Source organism: Eptesicus fuscus, chromosome 3 (genome assembly GCF_027574615.1).
Source record: "Eptesicus fuscus isolate TK198812 chromosome 3, DD_ASM_mEF_20220401, whole genome shotgun sequence".
Taxonomy (NCBI): domain Eukaryota; kingdom Metazoa; phylum Chordata; class Mammalia; order Chiroptera; family Vespertilionidae; genus Eptesicus; species Eptesicus fuscus.
In genome coordinates, this window is record NC_072475.1 from 5,438,049 (window position 1) to 5,460,430 (window position 22,382).

The 22,382-nt window shown below is 49.3% G+C and overlaps 1 protein-coding gene and 1 pseudogene across 1 annotated transcript; one reads left to right on the forward strand and one right to left on the reverse strand.

Moving 5' to 3' along the window:
- Positions 1 to 6,041: 6,041 nt before the first annotated feature.
- Positions 6,042 to 7,899, reverse strand: LOC103289903 (ras-related protein R-Ras2-like; annotated as a pseudogene).
- Positions 7,900 to 17,617: 9,718 nt separating this feature from the next.
- B3GALT5 (beta-1,3-galactosyltransferase 5) lies at positions 17,618 to 18,553 on the forward strand. The gene has a single exon (XM_054710718.1). It carries the CDS (start codon positions 17,618 to 17,620, stop codon positions 18,551 to 18,553), a length of 936 nt encoding a protein of 311 aa, XP_054566693.1.
- The last annotated feature ends 3,829 nt before the right edge of the window (positions 18,554 to 22,382 follow it).

The following is a 22,382-nucleotide window of genomic DNA, read 5'->3' on the forward strand; positions in this document are numbered from 1 at the left end:
GTCCTTGTCCCAGCGTGTCAGCCCGAAGGACACGCGGGATGCCCTGGGGCCACGCTGGGGGCACTGCCTGATAACATGCCCTAAGCCACAGCCGGTTCTGTTCGCTGCTCCCGGCTGAGCCGAAGAGGGGACGTGACAGGCAGAGGAAGAAGCCATCCTCCCCGGGTGGAGACACTTAATTCCCTTCTCGCCGGAGAGGAGTCTCCAGGCGCCCTCTCCACCCACGGCGTCCAGGGCAGCCCGAGTGACTGGCCGCCGCCAGAGGCCGCTCCTGCCGGCCCGGGAGCTGCCCGGGGAGCCCCGGAGAGGGGAAGGCACTTCTCAAAGGGGAGCGGGGCTGGAAGAGGGTGGGCAGGTTATTTTAAGTGGGAAAATTTTAAAAAGTTGTCAGCACCACCACCATTTCCCCCATCAAATCAAAAACATAGGTTTTACCCCAAAGTGGTAAAATCATGCAGCTCACATGTCCCGCTCTACTCGACCCCAGGCCTCGCTCAGCCTTGGGCCGTCAGAAGGGCAGCTCAGATAAAAGTCACCACCACCACCCACCTCAGGGTGACTGAAACGTGGGGGTGACCTCAGCCACGGCCTCGATGTCCACCACCATCTTCCCGCCCCTCGAATCGCTGCCGCCCTTGGTGTTGGAGTGTGAGCATCAGGCGACGGGCCTGGAGAAGACGCCAAGTGCCAGGGCAGAGGAGTAACTGGGGTCTGACACCTTAGATGGGACACAATTCCAGTCTTACTGGCGAGCCTTTAGCTGAAGTTTCCCACCTCTGCCATCATGACTGCGGGCCCTGCCTCCGTTTCCCGGGCTGCACGGCGCCACCCACTGCGGGGCTCAGGCACCAGGTTTTCGTTGCCTCACAGTCTGGAGGGTGGAGGTCAGAGACCAAGGTGTGGGCAGGGCTGGTTCCTCCAGAGGCTGTGAGGGAACCTCTGTCCCATCCTCTCCCTCAGCTTCCAGTGGTTGCTGGCCATCTTGGGGTTCCTCGGGTTGTGGGAGCATTGCCCCTATCTCAGCCTTCATCGTCACATGATGCTATCCCTATCCGTGTCCAAATGGCCCCTTTGAATTAGGACACCAGTCATACCTGGATGAGGGCCACCCTCATGACCTCCGTGTGACTTGGTAAATTTCTGACCTCCATATAAAGGTCTCATGCGGAGGTCCTGGGGTTTAGGGCTCCAACATATGAATTCATGGGGGACGCGGTCAGCCCATCACAGGCACGGGCCCACACAGTAGTGGGAGAAGTCACCGGCATTTCACCTCACAATAGTTGTGGGTGTTTCTAAATGCGGACACAGCTCTTCTGCCTTCAAAACGTGGTAGAGGCTAGACGTGGAGCTGGAGGTCATGGTTGGATACATGGGTGCAGAAGTGCACTCGGCATAGAACATTACCCCGGTGGACTTTGAAAACATCTTGATAGCTTTATTTCAACATAGTTGATTTTCTTTGTAATCCTATGTTCACCGCTCTTGGCTGAGCAGTTTTGTTTTATGAACTGTGTTAAAAAGATCCATGATATAGTTCGGCCGGCATGGCTCAGTGATTGAGCATTGACCATGAACCAGGAGGTCACGGTTCAATTCCCGGTCAGGGCACATGCCCGGGTTACAGGCTCGATCTGTAGCAGGGTGGGTGTGGGAAGCAGCTGACTTGCTCATCATTGATGTTCCTATCTCTCGCTCCCTCTTTCTTCCTCCCTGAAATCAATAAAAAATATTTAAAAATAAGATCCATGATAGAGGGTTGGTGGCCCCTTAACTGCCTTTGGGGAGCAGTTACTTCCTCAGCAAACTGGAGGAGGCCCCATTCTGTTCCTCTCGCCGCTCTCCAGATCACGGCTCCTCTTCTCTGGTGGCCCCGGGCTGTGTTCCCGCTCCAGGTGCCCTCGGGCTCTGCAGGTGTGGCCTGGGTGTGAGCCACCAGCCAGGAGTGAGGCTCTTGGGGCAACTTGCGGACCACGCTTCCCGCTCTCCTTGGGATTCGGGTCACCCTGTGGACAGTGCACCCCGCTGGTCTGTGACTGGGACCATGTGGGCAGAATGCTCTAGCAAGGTGGGACTTGAAGGGGAGAACCGAGTTGACACCAGAGTGCCACCCGTCCTACTAAACGGCACAGTCTGGTCAGAAGTCAGACAGTAATGTTTTTGTTGTTAATCTTCACCCGAGGATACTTTCCCCTTGATTTTTAGAGAGATTTGAAGGGGGAGGGAGAGACAGAGAGAAATATTGAGGTGAGAGGGACACATCGATTGGTTGCCTCCTGCACGCACCCCGACCAGGGCTGGGGAACCTGCAACCAAGGTACGTGTCCTTGACCGGATACGAACCCGGGAATCTTCAGTCCGTGGGTTGATGCTCTATTCACAGAGCCAAACCAGCTAGGGCCAGACCGAGTAATTACTGCCTGGCATCTGGTGCCTTCTATTCACCCCATGAGGGAGGTGTGAATACTCAGTAGGAGATGAGGACACAGGTCCGGTGCCAGATCACACCACTACTGCAACCGAGCTGCGTGTGTCTTTCAATGGCGTTGACCCCACTCAGTCCCTTTATAAAGTAAGACCTGGACACCGAACAGGTCTGGTCTGTGCTGGGATACACGGCTCATGAAATGCATTGTGTAAAAAAAATCATCAAATGTGTGCTCATATAAGTTGGGGCAATTCTACAGAAATTTCGCTTTTTTAGAGGTATATTTTTAATTAAACTATTTTTAAAAAATATCAGTGTCATATAACTTACAGCAGAATGTACAGATCTTAGCTATATGGCTCAATAAATGCTAACGTGTCTACACCCACATGTAACATGTAACCACCACCCAGATCAAGAACAGAATATGCCCTAGCTGGTTTGGCTCAATGGATAGAGCGTCAGCCTGCGGACTGAAGGGTCCCAGGTTTGATTCCGGCGAAGGGCACATGCCTGGGTGTAAATGTTTCTCTCTTCTCCATGTCTAGCGCGGCTAGAGAGCGGTCCAGTTCCTGAGTAGGGGCGGCTGGGGATTGAGAAAATGAAAGAAAGAGACAGACACAGAGATGGAAGGAAAAAGCTGGGGCCGGGTGGGACTGCTGCCCTCTTCTGATGGAGAGACAGTGACCCAGAGCCGATGCAGTGTGTTTATTTTATACCCCAAATACCAGGAAGTTTTACTAAAGGTCAAGACAAAGGAGATTATTCGCATTCTTGGGTGGGCCTGGGCCCTATTCATTCCTGGTGCTTGGCTGGATTTACACAATAGAACCCACTCCCTGGCACCTGGGCAGAGATGAAGGTCAGGCTGACAGCACTTGAGCCTTTTGGCAGAATGTGTTTCCAGCACGTGGCTTTGCCGACCGCCCTGGATTCAGCTGACAATTTAAAGAAATGCCCGTGTGCCTTCCCAGGGGCTCTCTACACCTGGGTTGTGGGCTTGATCCACAGTGTGTGTGTGTGTGTGGGGGGGCATGAAGGAGGCAGCCGATCAATGATTCTCTCTCATCATTGATGTTTCTATCTCTCCTCTCTCTCTCTAAAAAAAAAAAAAAAAAAGAATAGAATATATCCAGCTCTCCACAAGGGTCCTTGCGCTCTTTCCTGGTCAATGATCCCCCACCAAAGGTCCGGGCTCCTCTGACTCCCGTCACCATTGAAACTCTTTGCCTGGTTTTCAACTTCACTTAAATGGAAGTATTCAGTACAGACTCTATCACGTCTATCTCTCTTCACGCAACACACGTCTGTTCGAGGGCTATGTGGTGGGTCAGTCAACAGTTTTTGTTTGGTTTTGTGTTTATGGCTGTGGAACATTTCATTGGTCCATTCTGCTGTCGATGGAAATTTCTTGTTTGTATTGTGCAGTTTCTCAATCCATTGCCTTTTAGCTCCAAATTCGCTTTTTGACTGCTCTGTGAAAGTGGCTGTAGGCCCACAGGGACTTCTCTTCTGTCGGTGGGCCTTGCTGTGCCCTTGACAAGGAGGCCTGGACCTCAGCCCTGGAGAGGGTGCTTTCTCTGGGGTATGAGTATTCATCCTCGGTGCGAGGGGCCTGGCTTCCCCTCAGATCCGCCATTCCTGTATTGTGAGTTCTCTTTACTCCTGACTGCTGTCTCTTGTCCCTCGAATCTCTTATTAAAGTGAATGATTCTTTATATTAAACATTCCCTATTCAAATGACTGTGTGGTTTCTCTCTCCTGATTGGACCAAAGCTGATCTCATAGGTTTTCATTATTGTGAGCAGTGTGCTCTGAGCATTCTTGGCCGTGAGCCTTGGTGGAGGTAAGTGATCTCTTCTGCTGGGTTTGTGCCCAGGAGTGGTGTGCTGGCCACAGCCTGTCTTTTACTGGAGTAGATGCTGCCAAGGTAAACACAGCTTTCTAGAGTGTTGGTAGCACGTGGCATCGCCACCTACTTTATTTCCGTCCTTCTGTGGGTGGCCGTGGTATTTCATTGGGCTTTCTTTTGCATTTCCCCAATGACTGTTGATGTCACTTCTTGGGTTTTTGGCCATTTAGATAATCTTTTGTGACATATCTGCTTACAATTCATTAAAAATTTTTTTTTGGACTTTCCTTGTTGAGTCATAGAAGTTGTTGGATTTATTCTGGATAATAGTCCTTTTCCAGATTTAGGTAGGACAAATATATAGTCTCCCAGTCTGTGGGCCTTAGAACTCTCTTGATATCTTTTGAAGTTCTGTTTGTTATTATAATTTTTTGTATGTGTGATAACAGGTCAATTTTAATTTCAGCACCTAATGCTATATACAAGAGTGCGCTTTATAAACCTCCTAGGGCTGTTGTACATGTTCAATACCACTTAGTATCTCAAAATCAGGAACATACTTTTGAGTTGTTTAGACACAATCCACAGAATTAAAGAGAAAATCATAAGCCACTCACAGTTACACTGATTGTCAGTTTGAAGTGTTACTCTACCTTCTATGGGAGTCAGTGCCTGGGAGGGTGTGGAAGATGATTTCAGATCCTCGTCCCACTGTTCTCCCCGGGGAAGGGTTCTCAGGTAGCTCTGGGACCGGCCAAGGGTGGACTGGCCAGGACCCGAGCAGCAATCACGTTCCTCCACCGTTTCTGTGGTTTTCACTTTTTTCTTTGTCCGTTAAAAGTGAACAGTGAGAATTCAATACTTAGCTTTACCTAGACACAGGTATGCTGGGGAGGCAAATATAATGTAGAAAAGTACAGAGCAAAAACATTCACCGTCTCTGACCCTGGAAAGATCAATTCCATATTTTATATTATAAACAAAATCAGTTTTAGTTTTATTGAATGCCTGATCTAGAAATACTTAAAAAGGAAGACAGACATAAATTCTTTATTTCTACTCTCAGCATGGTTGTGCAAAGAGTTGAATTAGAAAACCAAGAACATTGAAATGCCTAAGTCCAGAATGAGTCCAAATATTTGGCCACGTAGAATAGTCTCATCTTTAAGAGTAGGAGTCATAAAAGCTCTTAAAGCTTTTTTAAAATTGATAAATACAATGAGCATTTTGGTATTTTGGCCACCGGAAAACAAAGGTTGTAGCATCAGTGAAGGTCTGAGCTGTCTCATTTTTGAGGGTTCAGTGCAGTGTGTTTAAGGTACCTGAAGGTGACATCAGAAGTTTTAGAGACAGGCAACAATTCACATTGAAACACACACACCTTCCTATGTTTGTTTCTATTTAGAGTAACCGCGGGCAATCCGATACCAGAAGTTCACAGTTATTTCAAAATCTATGATTCCAGCTTGGCAAACAGCTTAGGTTCCAAATCGGATCCATCCCTGTTAAAATGTAAGCTCTTAGAAAAGAATGCATGTGCAGAAAGATATATATTTCAGAGCAATCAGGTAATCTTCGGAGCCGCCTTAGTGTTCCCTTTAGATGTGTCTTGAGATGACCCGAGGATTAGCTTCGTGGAAAGGGTCAGCCAGCTTCTTGGTCTGAGGCTCCCAGGCGGTCATTTGCCCGAGCCTAGAAGGGTACCAACATGACAGAACGGTAAGGAGAGGAGAAGTACGGGCTTTCCCTGGCAGCTGGCAGCTAAAACTCAAGGGATTCTTGGAAAACGACACAGTGGCAGCCTTTCTTACCTTTTCTTTCTGTTGGTTCTGGTGCAGGAGGATGTTCTTGCTCTTGAGATTTTCTTATAACGGGATAAGTTCATGGAAAGCGTGATCCGCATTCATCCTGATCTTTGCTGATGCCTGTGTGTGAGTCATTTCCAGGTGTCCTGCTAGCTGCTGTGTCACCTGTCTTCAATGGTCCAGGTCTGCTTAGTTACCAGTTAAAATCATCAGGAACTCATCTCCATCCTTGACTCAGAGAACCTGTGTTTGTAACTGATAGAGTCCTTCCCACTGCCTCTATCTGTGACTGGAAGCCCGACGGGAAATGCTCACCAGCTCTCACAGGCTGTTCTCTTCTAGCTCCATCTCTTGTCCTGTGGTGTCTAGAATACCGAGCCAGGCTGCTCTGACATCTATCATGCACTGATTTCTGGAGGAATCCTTGAAAGTTGGATCGTAACCCGTCACATCCTCATGGCCCACCCAGCTGGCTTGGCACTGGTCAGTTCTCCCTCCCCCATGGCCACGGGCCTTGGGGATTTTGGCCCCGGGTGCTCCTTCTGTGCTCAGGGTTGAACTTGACCATTGACGTCCACAGATCTTCCCCTTCAGATCCTGGAGATTGTCCTCCCTGCCTGACTGAATGTAACTCTTCAGACCACGGCTTTGGCTTTCTAGCCCTTGGGCAGGTGGGCTCTGAACCCTTTCCTAGTCTCCAGGGCCTGTAACCTTAGGTCACAGGTCCTGCCCATTGGGCCTGACAAGGGACCCTCCACATGACCAGGAGGAGGTTGGGACACTGACTTTCAGGTTCCTTTGGTTGGCGGTAGACCAGGTTATCTCTGGCCAGAGACAGCACTCTGCGCCCCCACTTCTCATCTTGCTTTAGGAATGAATTCAAACAAAGAGACAACAAATAACAGCAGAAGCAGGCGAGGATTTGCTTGTAGGAAAGCAGTGCACTCAGAGAAGCCCTGAGCGGCCGCTCAGCTGGCTGAGACTGAACTGAGTGCTCCAATATTTGGGAGTTTAGAGGATTTATACCCCTAGGCGGGAACGACCCCCGGCAAGGAGCTAGTCACCCCCCTCCCTCATGTCTCAAAAAAATGTATCTTTAGCTCCAGGGCTCCTTCATCTAGATGCGAGGCCACCATCTAGACCACACCCTGGAGGGCCTTGAACCTTCCAGCTCACACCGGGGCTGCCTCCTCCCTTGTTTACTTGCAGTTCGTCATGTCTCACAGTTATTTCCTCCAAGCTCAGCTGCCTCTCCCAGCCTCTCCCAGCCTCTCCCAGTGCATATCTTTCACCTGCTGCCTCTCACTCAAACACCTTGAGGGCCCTTGCTTTGTGCAATTATTTGTTTCACTGCAATTCAGACGTGCCCATGTCTAACCAGTGCACAGCCTCTGGGGCACCAAGTGGGCACACCCATGGCCCTGGGGAATTCCAGCACAGAAGGGCCCAGTGAACCCAGCCTGGAGCCGGAGCTGCAGCTGTGATGCCTGCAGAGGAGCTCACGGAGGGTGGGGGGCGGAGGAGAAGGGAGGAAGCGCCTGCCACCTTCTGACTTGCCATCATCTATAATTCATGTGCAATGGGTATCTACTCCAGTTCCGAGGCGCTGTGCCTGTGTCTGTAATGCTCACAGGTTAGGAGAGCAAAGCCTGGCGTGCAGTGTTTGCTCAGTAAACTGCTGCTCCCTTACTGCCCGGCCCTCTGGGCCACACAGCCTGGGCCTCACAGCCTGGGCCACACAGCCAGGGCCTCACAGCCAGGGCCAGGTGTGCTTGGAAGATGGGGTTTCCATAGCAGAGATAGTACCTGTTCATGGCTCTGCCCCAGGGAAAACGGAGCTGCTTTATGCTAAGGGCTCCTGCCTTCAGTGGGCCTGTGGGGGCTAGAACCCAGGGATACACACTTACCTCCCTAGAAACGTTCTGCTCAGGCTCTGTCCCCTGGTGGCTCTGTCCCCTGGTGGCTCTGCCCCTATAAATATCTCTCTCTTTTCCACATCGAGCGCGGCTAGAGAGGGGTCCGGTTCCTGAGTAGGGGCAGCTGGGTATTGAGAAAATGAAAGAAAGAGACAGACATAGAGATAGAAGGAAAAAGCTGGGGCCGGGTGGGACAGCTGTCCTCTGATGGAGAGACAGTGACCCAGAGCCGATACAGGGCATTTATTTTATACAGTCTGATTAAAACAAGGGTGGATTAACATGTATATAAAGGTTCTTGTTTTGGCAACACTTGCTGCATCTCCCACAGCCCATTAGCTACTTAGGCAGGAATTAGGGAGGGCTACAAGGTCAGGCTTAATTATGCTAGGAAGGCTCTGCCCTCCAGGCTGGGACTTGTTTGTGGCCCTGCCACAGGTCAGTCTGAGGCTTAATCCTATAGCCGCTTCCTACATCTCCCCCTTCTTTTGTTTTTAAGCTACTATAATAAAACTTAACATGAAGCTCTGACTATTAAAACAATAACAAAACAATGCCAATGCAAAAACCAAACTATAGACATGTTAATATTTTAAAACTTGAACATCAAGAGCAAAACTCTAGCTATTAAAATAATAACAAAACAATGCCAATGCAACACAGCAATAAGAGAGAAATCAAACTACGGACATGTTAACATTTTTAGCTACTAAATGAAAGTTTCTTTTGCTGCTGGTGTATATTTTCTGAGTCCTCAGATTTGGCTGCGCAAGCTTTTACAGAAGACTGGCAGCTAACCAATGCTAGCACAGCCAGAAACATGGTTGAGGGAGTAGCTTCCACTTCTTGCTTTTCTATCATCTGCTGGGCTTCAGTTGTTAACTTCTTCAGATGACCCCATGTTGGCAGCTCAGTCCCTTGCGTAGCGTTCATTTTCTTCTTCCACATTGCTGTCATTGGGGCAACTCTCAGTCTTTGGAACGATGGGACAAGGAGCTTCTCTGGGTCCATTGTGGTGATGCATGTAATGCTCTGGCACTCAAATTGGCTGCACTGCTCCTTCTGGAAAGATACAACACACAGCCTCTTCTCCACATCATTACTGAATCTGGTAAAACTCTTGTCTGGTATGTGCATCCTTTCACTGGGCTAACCTGGCCGAGGCTATTGTATAGGATGCCTTTCGGCTGCTGTATGACCCTTTGCATTGCAATTCAAAAAATTTAAAGTATAAAGAGAATGACTGAGTTTGTTTTGAGGTGACACATAACATCTGGCTCCCCCTTTTTGTTTTAGCAATTGCATTTTAAGAGTACGATTGGCTCTTTCCACTATTGCTTGACCTTGAGGGTTGTAAGGGATACCAGTTTTATGATAAATTTGATATTGCTGACAAAAGTGCTGAAAAGCAGAACTAGCATATGCGAGTCCATTGTCTGTTTTTAGCTCTAAGGGAGGTCCTAGTACCACAAAGGTGGCTAAGCAATGATTAATTATGTGCTTGGCACTTTCCCCTGTTTGGGGAGTCGCAAAGATAAAGTGGGAGCAGGTATCTACATTAACATGTACCCATCTATGCTTACCAAACTCTGGGACATGGGTGACATCCATTTGCCAGATTTGATTAGGTTTAAGACCCCTAGGATTAACCCGTAACGATTGTACAGGGCAGTGTATTACACACTGAGGGCACTGCTTAACAATTTGATGAGCTTGCTCCCTAGAAATAAGGAACTGTTTGCACAAGGCAGCAGCATTTTGATGATGCAAAGCATGGGAGGACTGGGCAAGAGAAAATGGTGTAGACGATTGCATTATAGCAAGGAGGCCATCAATAGCTTTATTTACCAGGGAGACCTGAATGAGATCAGATATGGCCAATAAAGCAAGGAAATTGTTCTCTAATGACCTTTTGAAGGCTGAAAAATAAATGAAAGAGTTCCTCCAAATTAGTGTGCCCTGTAGTAGCTGTTTCAATAATTTTGGCCATACTTACCACATAAGCACTATCACTATATAGGTTGATGGGCTCTGTAGCAAAATCTGTCAAGGCATAAATAAGAGCTTGTATTTCTACCCGTTGTGCTGAAATATAAGGGGTTTGAAGGACCTTTGCTCCCCTCCTGCAGTAGATCCAGCCTTTCCAGAACTGGATCCATTTGTAAAAATGGTTAATGCCTGAAGGTAAAGGTAGTAACTGAGAGAAATTGTAAGACTTTATTTGTAGGATAATGGTTAGTATTAATTGTTTGTGCCCTTACTTTAATTTCTCCAGTATAGTCCTGATCTATCACCCCAGGGAGAACTTGAAATCCTTTCAGTGTCAAATTGCTCTTCCCTAAAATTAATCCCATCATGCCCACAGGAAGGGGACCATACACTCCTGTAGCAATGGCCTGAGGCCCCATCTCTGGGGTTAGTACAGATCAGGAGGTGGGACTGAGGTCCGATCCTGCACTTCCTGGGGTGGCATGGTAAAAGGTTTTGAAAGTTGGTTTTGGGACCGAGCCAGCTGGAAAGGCTGCAGTGGGGTTAGGGATAAGACCCCTCCTGTTTGGTGGGGCCGGGGCTGGCCCCACTTGAAGTTTCCCTGCCTAGGAGTCATTAAATTACCATCAACATCAGTCTTGGAGTGGCATTCATTTACCCAATGCTTTCCTCTCCTGCATCTTGGACCATTCCCTGAACCTAGGCTGGTCCAATATCAGCACAAACACAGATAAAATGCTCCCATAATAAGTAATCTCCAGGTGAGAGGCAAGCCTCTGTGACAATATTAAACCTCTGGTAATCTTCCACTATCTGTCTTAGTTCCCCTGCCACATACACTTATTTCAATTTGTCTATTTAAATCAGTCCAAGATAAGGTTTATTTTCTAACATTATTTGTCCTAGGGTGTGGACAGTAAATGACACAAATTGGATTTATGCTATCAGTCTTTTTGAGTATATAGACCTAAGCTTTGGTTAGGGAGGCAAAATACGAATTATTTACTTTTAAGTGCCCTTGGTTTAGGGAAAATAGGATTTACGAGATGGCCCCCAAGCCACTTGGCATTTATATTTTTTAGATGTTTGCAAACTGCTGTTACATGTGAGTCACAAGATTAGAAAATTGACTCTGTAGGTCTTTGCATACACTTAATAAAAACTTTCTTAGGATTCCTAAGTATTGAATAAATTTGTCATTTCTCCTGTAGAGATTTTTAGATAAGGTCTTAACTAATTAATGTCCTCTAACAACCTTTAAAAGTCATTGAAGGTCTTGAGGCAATCCGTTCGTATTTCTACCTTTTGAGGCCTAATACATTGATTTTTAAGTACAGTTTCTAGGTATTTGAAGGGCATTTCCCACTGTATTTTTTCCTAGAGCAATCTCTAAGCCACATTTAGGGAGTTTCTTTTAAAAACGTTTACTTTCTTTTAAACAGAGCAATCAACTTGGTTGCTTTTCAGAAAAACTAGTAGGAGAGAAACATGCTGGCCAATACTGCAATGCATACATCTCAAGTAAAAGTAACTTTCTTTTTCTTTATGGTGTCTCATTAATGGTGAGATTTAATGCCCGAATAATTTTTGGTTTACTTTGTAAATAGGAGTGGAAGAGATTTTAAAATTTCTCCTTTTTAAATTTACTTTTAAACAGTATTCTTTTTGTAAAATTTACTGTGGACTTTTTTAGAACCAATTGCTTATATGTATTTAAACAGAACACAGTTATTAATTTTTATTTGATAAAGCTTCCCACGTGATTTCGAGTATATTAGATAGGCCTAATTTAATTTAAAAATATTTCTTTTAAGAGGAGAGAATAAATCCTTGAATCTTTCCAGGGCCCTTGAAATGCCCCAAAGCTATCTCTCAGTTAAAGTCTTGAAGTTTAACTTGGAAAGACTATCAAATATACATAACCCAAAGATTATATTATACACCTTTTGTAATTATTTTTAAAAGACATCAATTAAATTCAAACTGGTCTTAGCATTAAAAATTTGGTCCAGACCATAGAATTAATCCTTATCCTCTAATTAGGCCAACAAAATACTCTAATTAGGCCAACAAAATACTATTTCCTAGGTTGAAATGCCACCACACACAATACACATAAGGACCACAATACACTCCGAACCACCAATCTCTCCAGAGAAAACACAAGAACCATTCTTCTCAAAGATGAACCTCCACACTCCATGTACTCTGCCATCACAACCATACAATTCCTCCCAACCTAACCTGAACTCCAAACTCCCAGAAGCCTCAAACTCTAGCAGGCAAGCCAAACACCTAGCATTTATCATACTAGCAACATATCCACATCTCTAAGGATATATTTCAAACAAAACACAGGCACATTCAATGAATAGACTCAATTCTATTTTCTAGATTCTTCACACGCGGCAAACTCAGACCGACATTTCAGTACCTTGTCATTTTAAAATACTTAGATATTTTAAAATATTTTTAAATTTTTAAATTTAGCAATGTTCCAAAGTCCCAAGTTACCAAGGAATTTGGAAAATTATGTTTACTCATATATAGTTACCACTGAAAAAGATTTACCATATACCTTTCATTTTGGTTATGTATATTTTGCCTTAACAACTTTGATTTTAAAGTCAATTATTATTACCCAAGGCATTTTATTTGGCAAATTCTGTAACAGAGATAACTTACTGACTTTCAGTGGCTTTATTATTTTATTTTATTTTATTTTCCTTTACAAAAACAGGAGTGGCCCGGGACCTGTGAGGCAACCTTAGAATGTGGTCCATTATTATTCAAGAATGACCCTTTTTATGGAAACACTAATCTTGTTGCCCAAATACAGCCTTGTGTCATTTTTGCCATCTTTTAAAGAAAAACAGTCTTGGGGTTTATTCTATAGCATCCGTGAAGAGATATGGGGCTCAGTTCAAGAGCCACCCAAAATCGGGTGGGGTGCACCATTTCTCTTAATCTAGCCTTTATCTCTTCACGAGTACAGAAATCCCAGATGTATCCCTAAATTGTGAGAAATGTCTCATCTGTCCAAATTTCAAATGACGGACTGGGAAATAAAAACATGGCAAAAATGAGACTTTTAATAACACTCCTGGGAGTGAGCATCCATTTTACAGGATCACCAAAGAACTAGTCAATGGGCTGGGGCCTTTTTTAGTCACTTCCTTCTGTCTAGGGAATTTTCTTAGAACCTGTGTTATCGGCCACGTGTACCGCTCATATTCTTTCTCTCCCCATTCCCACATTCTGTTTGCTCTGGGAAAATTTAGTAATGGTCTGGCCTTTGTTTAAACTTCCCTGGGTTGCAACTTTTACAGATTTTACACTTTTCAAATTAATCTTAGAATCTTAAAATTTTAACACAGCACAATAAAATAATAAATCAGAGGAAAGCAAATTAAAATTACAATACAAACACAGAGAAAGATATTTAACTAGCTAAGAGTTTCTGGTGGCCTGGGAGGGAGAGAAAAGATTTTTTAAGATAAAGAATTATTGGCAGTTGCTGAGAAATTCCTTTAATCCTTTCTACTTGGTTCAGCCCACTACAAGTAGTTTGAGCCTCCAGCAAAATGAAATATGAAGTCGCTTTCACTTTCAGCTGAGCGACTGCATCCAGCCATAAAGGCTGGGCAGCTGTGAGCAAAACCTTTCTTATCATCTGAGTTATCCCGCTCACAGTGATGCTTGTCTCCCTCTGCCTCAAACTCTAGCTCCTGCTCATAATTACGAGGTAAATCTTTATCAGGTGGGTTCTTGACTGGGGTCGCAGGAGTGACAGGCAGAGGTGGAGGAGGCGCAGAGGGGGTGGTGGTATTTTTAGAGATTCCCACTCCTCCACTGTAGGCTGTAAAGCCATGGCCACACCCTGCTTAGACATTCTTAAACTCTCGGGCGCTGGATCAAGGCAATCACAAATTAAAGACCATAGTGTGAATGTAGGAATAGGAATCTTCTCTGGACCTTCTGCTGTGTATCGGTCACGCAACTGCTTTCCGACCTTTTCCCACATTTGAAAGTTGATGGTTCCCTCTTCAGGAAACCAAGGGCAAGTTTCATTAACAAAACTTAAGAAATCAAGAATCTGACTACGCTTAACAGAGCATACTCTACTTTGAGCATAGTTTTAAGCATTTGAGAGTAGAGACCTTTTCCCGGAGACCCTGAATTACCCATGTTTTACACCCAGCTAATACAACAATCCTTACCTTACTTCTTTAATTTGTTGCGAGGCGCACTTCTTGGAGCGACCCCCTTGCCTCCTGACATTTGAGAGTTCCCTTATACTCAGGTCCCTGGATCCGGGCGCCAAATATAAATATTTCTCTCTTTTCCGCATCCAGCACAGCTAGAGAGTGGTCCGGTTCCTGAGTAGGAGCTGCTGGGGATTGAGAAAATGAAAGGAAGAGACAGACACAGAGATAGAAGGAAAAAGCTGGGGCCGGGTGGGACAGCTGTCCTCTGATGGAGAGACAGTGATCCAGAGCCGATACAGGGTGTTTATTTTATACAGTCTGATTAAAACAAGTGTGGATTAACATATTTACAAAGGTTCTTGTTTTGGCAACACTTGCTATACCTCCCACAGCCCATTAGCTACTTAGGAAGGAATTAGGGAGGGCTACAAGGTCAGGCTTAATTATGCTAGGAGAGCTCTGCCCTCCAGGCTGGGACTTGTTTGTGGCGCTGCCACAGGTCAGCCCGAGGCTTGACCCTAGAGCCGCTCCCTACGTGCCCCCTTTGGTTCTGGGTGAGTTCCTGAATCTACCTCCACTGGAAGGAGGGATCAGGTCCTCATAGCCCACGATATAGACTCAATCAAAGATGCCGATGCTTTGTAAATGGTTTGTGAGCCGTGATGTCTGCAGAGCGGTTTCTCAGCCACTGCACTCTCGGTAGGAAGACTATTCCAATTCACATGAAAAGCAACGACGCAGGGAGCTTTGGCCTACTGGGGTCCTGCCTCCAGCTCTGCCTCCTGGGTGCCATTTGGTATCCAGTGAGAGACCAGTGCAGGCAGTGAGCTGAGTGTCCACCCCGGAGGACTGAGGCCCTGGGGAAGGGTCTTGAAACAGGGTGCATTGGGGCACAAGAACTTAGGTTTACTGCTGAGGCGGGCCCCTTGGAGATGAGCAATGTGTCCAAGACAGGAAGCAGAATAGAAGAATATCATCTTCCTCCTGCATTTAAAAATATTTGGTTTCAGAAAGGAAGGGGGAGGGAGAGAGATAGAGACATCAGTGATGAGAGAGAATCATTGATTGCCTGCCTCCTACACCCCCTCTCCCCCAACTGGGGATTGAGCCTGCAACCCGGGCATGTGCCCTGACCGAGAATTGAACCATGGCCTGCTTCATAGGACGATGCTCAACCACTGAGCCAGGCCGGCTCGGCTGCATTGGGTTTTTATGTTTCTCTCTACAGCACATCCTAGGCCTGTAAATAAATAAGCTCACAAAGGAAGAAAGAGGGGAATAGGATTCTCCGCATCCTGTGAAGCCCAGCTCAGACTCCTCCTCCTCTCGGGCAGCCATTCCTCTGACAGCGTGGGGGCTCTGGCTGGAGGGGAGAACAGGAACTGGACCACCTCGGCCTCCTGAGAGTTAGCTGCTTCCGGAAAGCTCCGTCATTGTTCCACTTCTTTTCTGAACATCCCTGAATGTATTTGGGACAAAACTTTAACTGAATAAAAGTTTGGGGTCCTCTTTTGCTGTCAGTACAACCAACCCTTCCTTCATTTCACTCGGTCGTTTTCTTTTCTTCCCAACGCCTCTCACCTAGGATGACGTTTCGAAGACACGGGCCCTGAGTTGAGACTTGATGGATTTCTTCCCTCTGTGAAGTGTGTTTAAGCATCAGCCACACTCTGTAGAGTTCGGCATCAGCACGAGAAGTTGGACTGTAACTGACTTGCGTCTCCTGACAGAGCTCCGGGGGCTGTCCTGAAGGATGCTCAGGTACGTGCATGATGTTACTGTTGTTGACAGGTGAACCGTGCGGTGGAATTTGTCTCCACTGGACCCATTTTACAGATGAGAAAAGTGAGCCTGGCGTCGGGTTCTAACGTTCTCCCAAGGTGACACAGGCAGGTGGTAGGGTGGCACTAGAGCAAACACAGCACAGCAGCTGGTGAAGAAAGAGCTGCCCATGAGGCACGTGTGATTTGAATGACCCTGTTTTTGTTGTTGTTTTTTTCTCATAGTGATTCCTGGGAAAGAGGATCATTTTTGGTAAAGAAACAAGCCAGAACCTGGGAGTGGAGAACGGCCTATGCGGACAACAGTTTGTAACGAATTTCCTCTTGGAATCTACCCTGTGGCTTAGCTTTCACACCAGCGGCTCATCTGATCCAGGAAAACGTGAGTTACTTGCTTTCTTAATGTTGACATTCGCACAGATCGTCCGGGATTTGTTGAGGACACACGGAGATGGATGGGCAAAAGATGATAGAATCAGACAGGTGCCTTTATAAAGTACCCTAAACAGCCCGGCCGGTGTGGCTCAGTGGTTGAACATCGACCTATGAACCAGGAGGTCACAGTTCGATTCCCAGTCAGGGCACATGCCAGGGTTTCCGGCTCGATCCCCAGTGCAGGTTGCAGCCCATCAATGATTCTCTCTCACCATTGATGTTTCTATCTCCCTCTTCCTTCCTCTCTGATATCAATAAAAATACATTTTTAAAAAAGTAACCTGGGTCCTAACCGGGTTGGCTCAGTGGATGGAGCGTCAGCCTGCAGACTGAAAGGTCCCAGGTTCGATTCCCATCAAGGGCATGTACCTGGGTTGCGGGCACATCCCCAGTAGGAGGTGTGCAGGAGGCAGCTGATCGATGTTTCTCTCTCATCGATGTTTCTAACTCTCTCTCCCTCTCCCTTCCTCTCTGTAAAAAATCAATAAAATATATTTTTAAAAAAAGTAACCTGGAACAATAAAATAACCACCTCTGGTAGGGGTGGCGTTTCAAGATAGTTGTGCAAATCAGAAAACGGGTCTTTTTATTTCTGGGAGGAATAACATGGTGCTTAATTCCTTCAGAGAAGAGGGGTGGTCCTGGCATTTAGATCAGAGCACGGGGTCTCCATCCTTGCAGGCTCTGCAGCTGGACTTCCCGTGGCGTCAGAGAAGGGCAGAGCTGGAGGGGCTGGTGAGGGATGTGGTCGCATATCCTTCTAGATAAGAACCCCGAGACTCCCCCGTGAAGGGCTGGCTGGCCTTGGGGCCGGGACCAGTGTCCGCTCCCCTGGTCTGTGTCTCGCTCTTGAGCCCCGGCTTCTGTCCTGTGTGCAGCGAAGAGTCCAGAGCTTCTGAAACCCCAGCCCGTCCCCCGTCCCAGCCTCCTGGGCAAAGCGAACGTGCCCTCCTGCTCTCGAGGTCTGACCATTTAATGTAAAAGAAATTTCTTTGATTGATTTCAGAGAGGAAGGGAGAGGGAAAGAGAGAGAGAAACATCAGTGATCAGAGAAAAACATTGTCTGGCTGCCTCCTGCATGCCCCCTACTGGGGATGGAGCCCACAACCCGGGAATCGAACGGTGACCTCCAGGTTCATAGGCCGATGCTCCACCGTGGAGCCACGGCGGCCGGGCCTGACGGTGTGGTTTTGTGCCTTTCAGATGGCCTCGGCGAAGCTGCGGTGGCTGTACGCGGCGCTGGTGGTGCTGGGCGCCCTGTGCTTGTACTTCAGCATGCACAGCCTGCCCCTGCTTAGGGGAGAGCTGTTCGTGTTCAAGAAGGAGAGCGGGCGGTTCCTCCAGCTCCCCGCCGTGGACTGCCGGCGGGACCCCCCCTTCCTGGTCCTGCTGGTCACGTCCTCCCACGAGCAGCTGTCCGCGCGCACGGCCATCCGCCAGACGTGGGGCCGGGAGAGGGTCGTGCGGGGCAAACGGACCGAGACCTTCTTCCTCCTGGGCACCACCCCCAGCGAGGCCGTGGCCCGCGCCGTGGCCCAGGAGGGCCGGCGGCACCGCGACATCATCCAGAAGGACTTCGTGGACGTGTATCTGAACTTGACCCTGAAGACCATGATGGGCATCGAGTGGGTCCACCACTTCTGCCCGCAGGCGGCCTTCGTGATGAAGACGGACTCGGACATGTTCGTGAACGTGTCCTACCTGGTGGAGCTGCTGCTGCGCAAGAACCGCACGGCCCGCTTCGTCACGGGCTTCCTGAAGCTGCACGAGCTGCCCATCCGCGAGAAGCGCAACAAGTGGTTCGTCAGCCGCCACGAGTACCCGTGGGACCGCTACCCGCCCTTCTGCTCGGGCACCGCCTACGTGCTCTCGGGCGACGTGGCCAGCCAGGTGTACAACGTGTCCGACAGCGTCCCCTTCCTCAAGCTGGAGGACGTGTTCGTGGGGCTGTGCCTGGCCAAGCTGCGCATCGGCCTGGAGGAGCTGCACTCCGAGCAGACCTTCTTCCCGGGCGGCCTCAGCTTCTCCGCCTGCCGCTTCCGCAAGATCGTGGCCTGCCACTTCGTCCAGCCCCAGAGGATGCTGAGCTACTGGAAGGCCCTGGAGGCCTCCCCGGCGGAGGAGTGCCCGGCCGAGTGAGCGGCGCGTCTGGACCCGCTTCAGACCACCCGCGGGGATGTTTGTGAACCATCTCTGGGTGGCCTCGCTGAGGATGGTCGGGGGGTCGGGAGGGAGCGAGGCACGGAGGGTGAGGAAGGAGAGGGGAGGGGAGGAAGGAGAGGGGATGGGGAGGAAGGAGAGGGGATGGGGAGGAAGGAGAGGGACCATGACGCCAGCAGTTTTCCAAATCTGAACTAGAACGCGAGCTGGCGTGAAACCGCTGATTCATTTCGAGTTAGTGCCCAAGCAATAGCACATTCCACCTCCTGCGTCCCTGCACCCTTGCACCAGGTGTTCCATGCACACCTGTCTTCTCATGTTGGGGCCGGCACCCAGGTGAGGAGGGGCTGCTACCATTCCCATTGACACAGGAGGAAACGGTGGCTTAGGGAGCGCGGGAACTTGCCCTCAGGCTCATGGCCAACAACCGCTGGAGCAGGGAGGAAACTCGAAGGCCATCAGAATCCAGCTCCCCCCCCCCCCCGCCCCTCCCCCGCCCCCCACCATGTGACCCAGCCCTCCCTTGGGAGAGGACGCAGTGAGGAGGCTGATGGCACCCTCTGTCCATGTCAGAGTATCTCCTTGACTCCTGACCCTTGTGCTCTGTAGTGCTAACGCTGGGGTGAACACCCCCTGCCTCCCAGCTGTCTTCTGGGTGAGTCCCTGTTAGACGCTGGCCTGCAGTGGCTGCAGCTCAGTCCCTGAGAAATGGCCGCCCCGGACACATCAGTGTGCACATTTCACTCAGACATCACCGCAGGGTCTGGCCCGTGTGCAGACCTGGCCACACGGCTGACCTCCCCGGGCGCATGGCATGTGCCCTGAGCCACCGGTGGCGTCCTGTCTGCTCCAGATGCACTCGATCTCCACGTTAGGTCTCTGGGTTCACACGGGAGGGCAGTGGGCGCAAGGCTCGGCCAGTGACGTGTTCTGCAGCTTTTCTGGGAATGCAGCTGGATTTGGGTTAAGTTGCTTTCAAGGACCCCCGGGGACCCTGGTGGCTGGGCTGAGCCCTGGTCAAGGGGGACGGTCTCCCCGTGTCTGTTCCCCAAGCCTGACCCAAGCTCATCTTCTTCGAATTTCTCGTGTGGCCAAGAAGCAGCTGTTTTGTGGTGTGGAGTTCAGCCCTCAACGTCCTTCTCCCTGGAGGACCGTGCGGCCTGCCCTTCAGGGTGGCGTGAAAACGAGGCCCTTCTCTGCAGGGGTCTCTGCCCATTCAGCCGCTGTCACGTGACGTGCAAGGCCGAATGCTGCTGGCCACAGGATGAATGGTTCTTCCTGTTGACGTTCTTGGACTTGACTTTGCCAGCACTCAAAGCAAAGGCCTCACGTGGCTGCGCGACAGACGCGTTGGACTGAGCTCTGGCCCGGACTCAGAGCAGGTATTTGCTGCAGGACGGCCACGCGTGTTAAACTGCAAGGCGAGGCCCGTGCCCTGTTCTGCGCAGCATTTGTGCGTGTGGACCGGCTGCTGCTTGCAGACGTGTTGCCTGATCCCGGCTGCTCTGACGTGCAGGTCCTGTTCGGGAAAGCCTCCTTCTCAGCTGGAAACCCAGGGGTTGAGCGCGTTTCCCGAAGCCCAGCTGTTGCCAGGACCACACGCCACAGTCTGGCAGGATGGGCTGCCCCGATCCCGAAGACGATGGTGGCGTCTGAGGGCCAAGGGGTGGGTTGGGCCGTAGGGCTGGGTCCTTAGATGTCCACCTCGTCTGGTGTGTGTGTCCGTGTGGCCATGGGGCCAGCCAGCTGCCTCTGTGCGCTGATGGTCAGCAAGTTACTTATCTTCTCTCTCTCTCAGTTTTCTCACCTGAACAATAGGACAGTAGTGGCTCCACCTCACAGGGTTCTTGTGTTGGTGGAGACAGTGTGTGTACATCGCTCCGTGTCGTGGGGCAGTAAGAAGAGCAAGGCGATGCTTGCTTCCGCTGGTGCCCCCACCGTTCTCAGCCTCTGGGGCGGCAGCTGGAGCCTGAGCGCTCACTTGTTCTCGCCTTTGCACAATCAGTTGCACGCTTACTACACAACAAGCGTGCGCCACATGCTGCGTGGGGTGTGGTGGAAACACGGCTGTGGGAGTGGTCTGCGGTCAGTCACATGGCTCAGAGACTTGCCTGACCACCAACGTCCAGGCAGAATATCCAGAGAGAGTGAGAAAAGCTCAGTCATCGGCACCCCTTTGCGTGGGTCTGCAGGCCGCGAGGGGGCGGCCAGGGGGTTCCCGAGGCTCCCGAACCAGCACCTGGCGGCTCTGTGATGGACTGAGCCCTTGGAACGTGTGGTTTCCTTTCGTGGCTGCCGTGCCTCCTCTGAACAGAGAGATGGTATTTGCCTTTTCTCACGGCCCCTCCCACGTGGAAGTACCATATTTTCCGGCGTATAAGACGACTGGGCGTATAAGATTTTCCTGGGTTAAAAAGTCGTCTTATACGCCGGAAAAGACGGTAATAGTAAATAAGCTTTTCGCCCAAGTCTCTCTCATGAATAGAGTGTCAGGTACCGTATTTTCCGGCATATGAGATGACTTTTTAACCCAGGAAAATCTTATACGCCCAGTTGTCTTATACGCCAGAAAATACGGTACTTGTTTTCTCATGATTTTTTTAAAGAATTCATTTTCACCGTTTGCCCCACCAGCGCTGGCATTTTAGCCCTTTTCCTGGAGGTGGTAAAGATCAGCCAGGCCTCCTCTCTCCGTCCAGGTCCCTGGTGTGGTGCCCAGAGGGAGGAGAAACGGGTCTATTGGGTTACCGGTGACCTCACTCAGGAGGGGTCCGGCGGAAGGCTGGGCTGGAGTCGAGGATTAAGTGACCTGTGACCCCCTCAGACACCAGCGCCCGAGCCTCTTGTAGATTGTCATCGCCGCTTATTTTTAGTTCTGTTTTGGTTGCACACGATTCACAAGTCTGTCTGTGAACATTAGGAAACTTTTTCATGGGCCGCGGTGTCTTCGAAGCAGATGCTCAGTTCAGTCCCGGGGAGAGAACGCGTGCGTTCCTCCCCGGTTCCTGCTTTTCTGGGGTGGCTGCAGGACAGGCCCACTGCTCTCCAAATGGCCCTGAGACTGAGCGGTGAGCCCCCCTCCCCCTCCCCCCCGCGTGTGGGGCACAGAGCCACGAAGGGCTGCTGGGCACACGCCAATCAGAATATGGACAAACAAAAAATTAGTTTTAAATTAAATTTAGAAGTGATTCTTACTTATCAGACCTAATCAATCTTAAATATAAGTGGAAAAATGAATTCTACGGCCAAATGTTTTTGGTATCACATGGTGGTGGTTTTTTATTTTTGGAAGGAATGGTAAAAATTTCCATTTCGCCTGGAGTAAGTACGACAGTGAGAAGACACTCAGGCTTGCGGGCCGGCTGACCATGGTGGAGGGAGGAAGGAGAGAGCGGAGTCAAGGTCGGCTCGGAGAGCTCTGACCTGGCTGCAGATGAGGCCGGGGTTCCTGTGGCGCGGAAGAGAAGCGGAGATGAGATAGATGCAGAGAGTGAGTCAGAGACCTGCGGAGAAATAGAACCAACAGGAGGGGGAGAGCGAGCGCCATTGATTTTAAGGAATTGTCCCCAACAAGGGCTGATGTTGCATTCTTTAAAAAAAAAACACATACTTTTTATTGACTTCAGAGAGAGGAAGGGAGAGGGAGAGATAGAAACATCAATGATGAGAGAGAAATCATTGATCGGCTGCCTCCTGCATGCCCCCTACTGGGGATCAAGCCCACAACCCAGGCTTGTGCCCTGACTGGGAATCGAACCATGACCTCCTGGTTCACATAGGTCGATGCTCAACCACTGAGCCACACTGG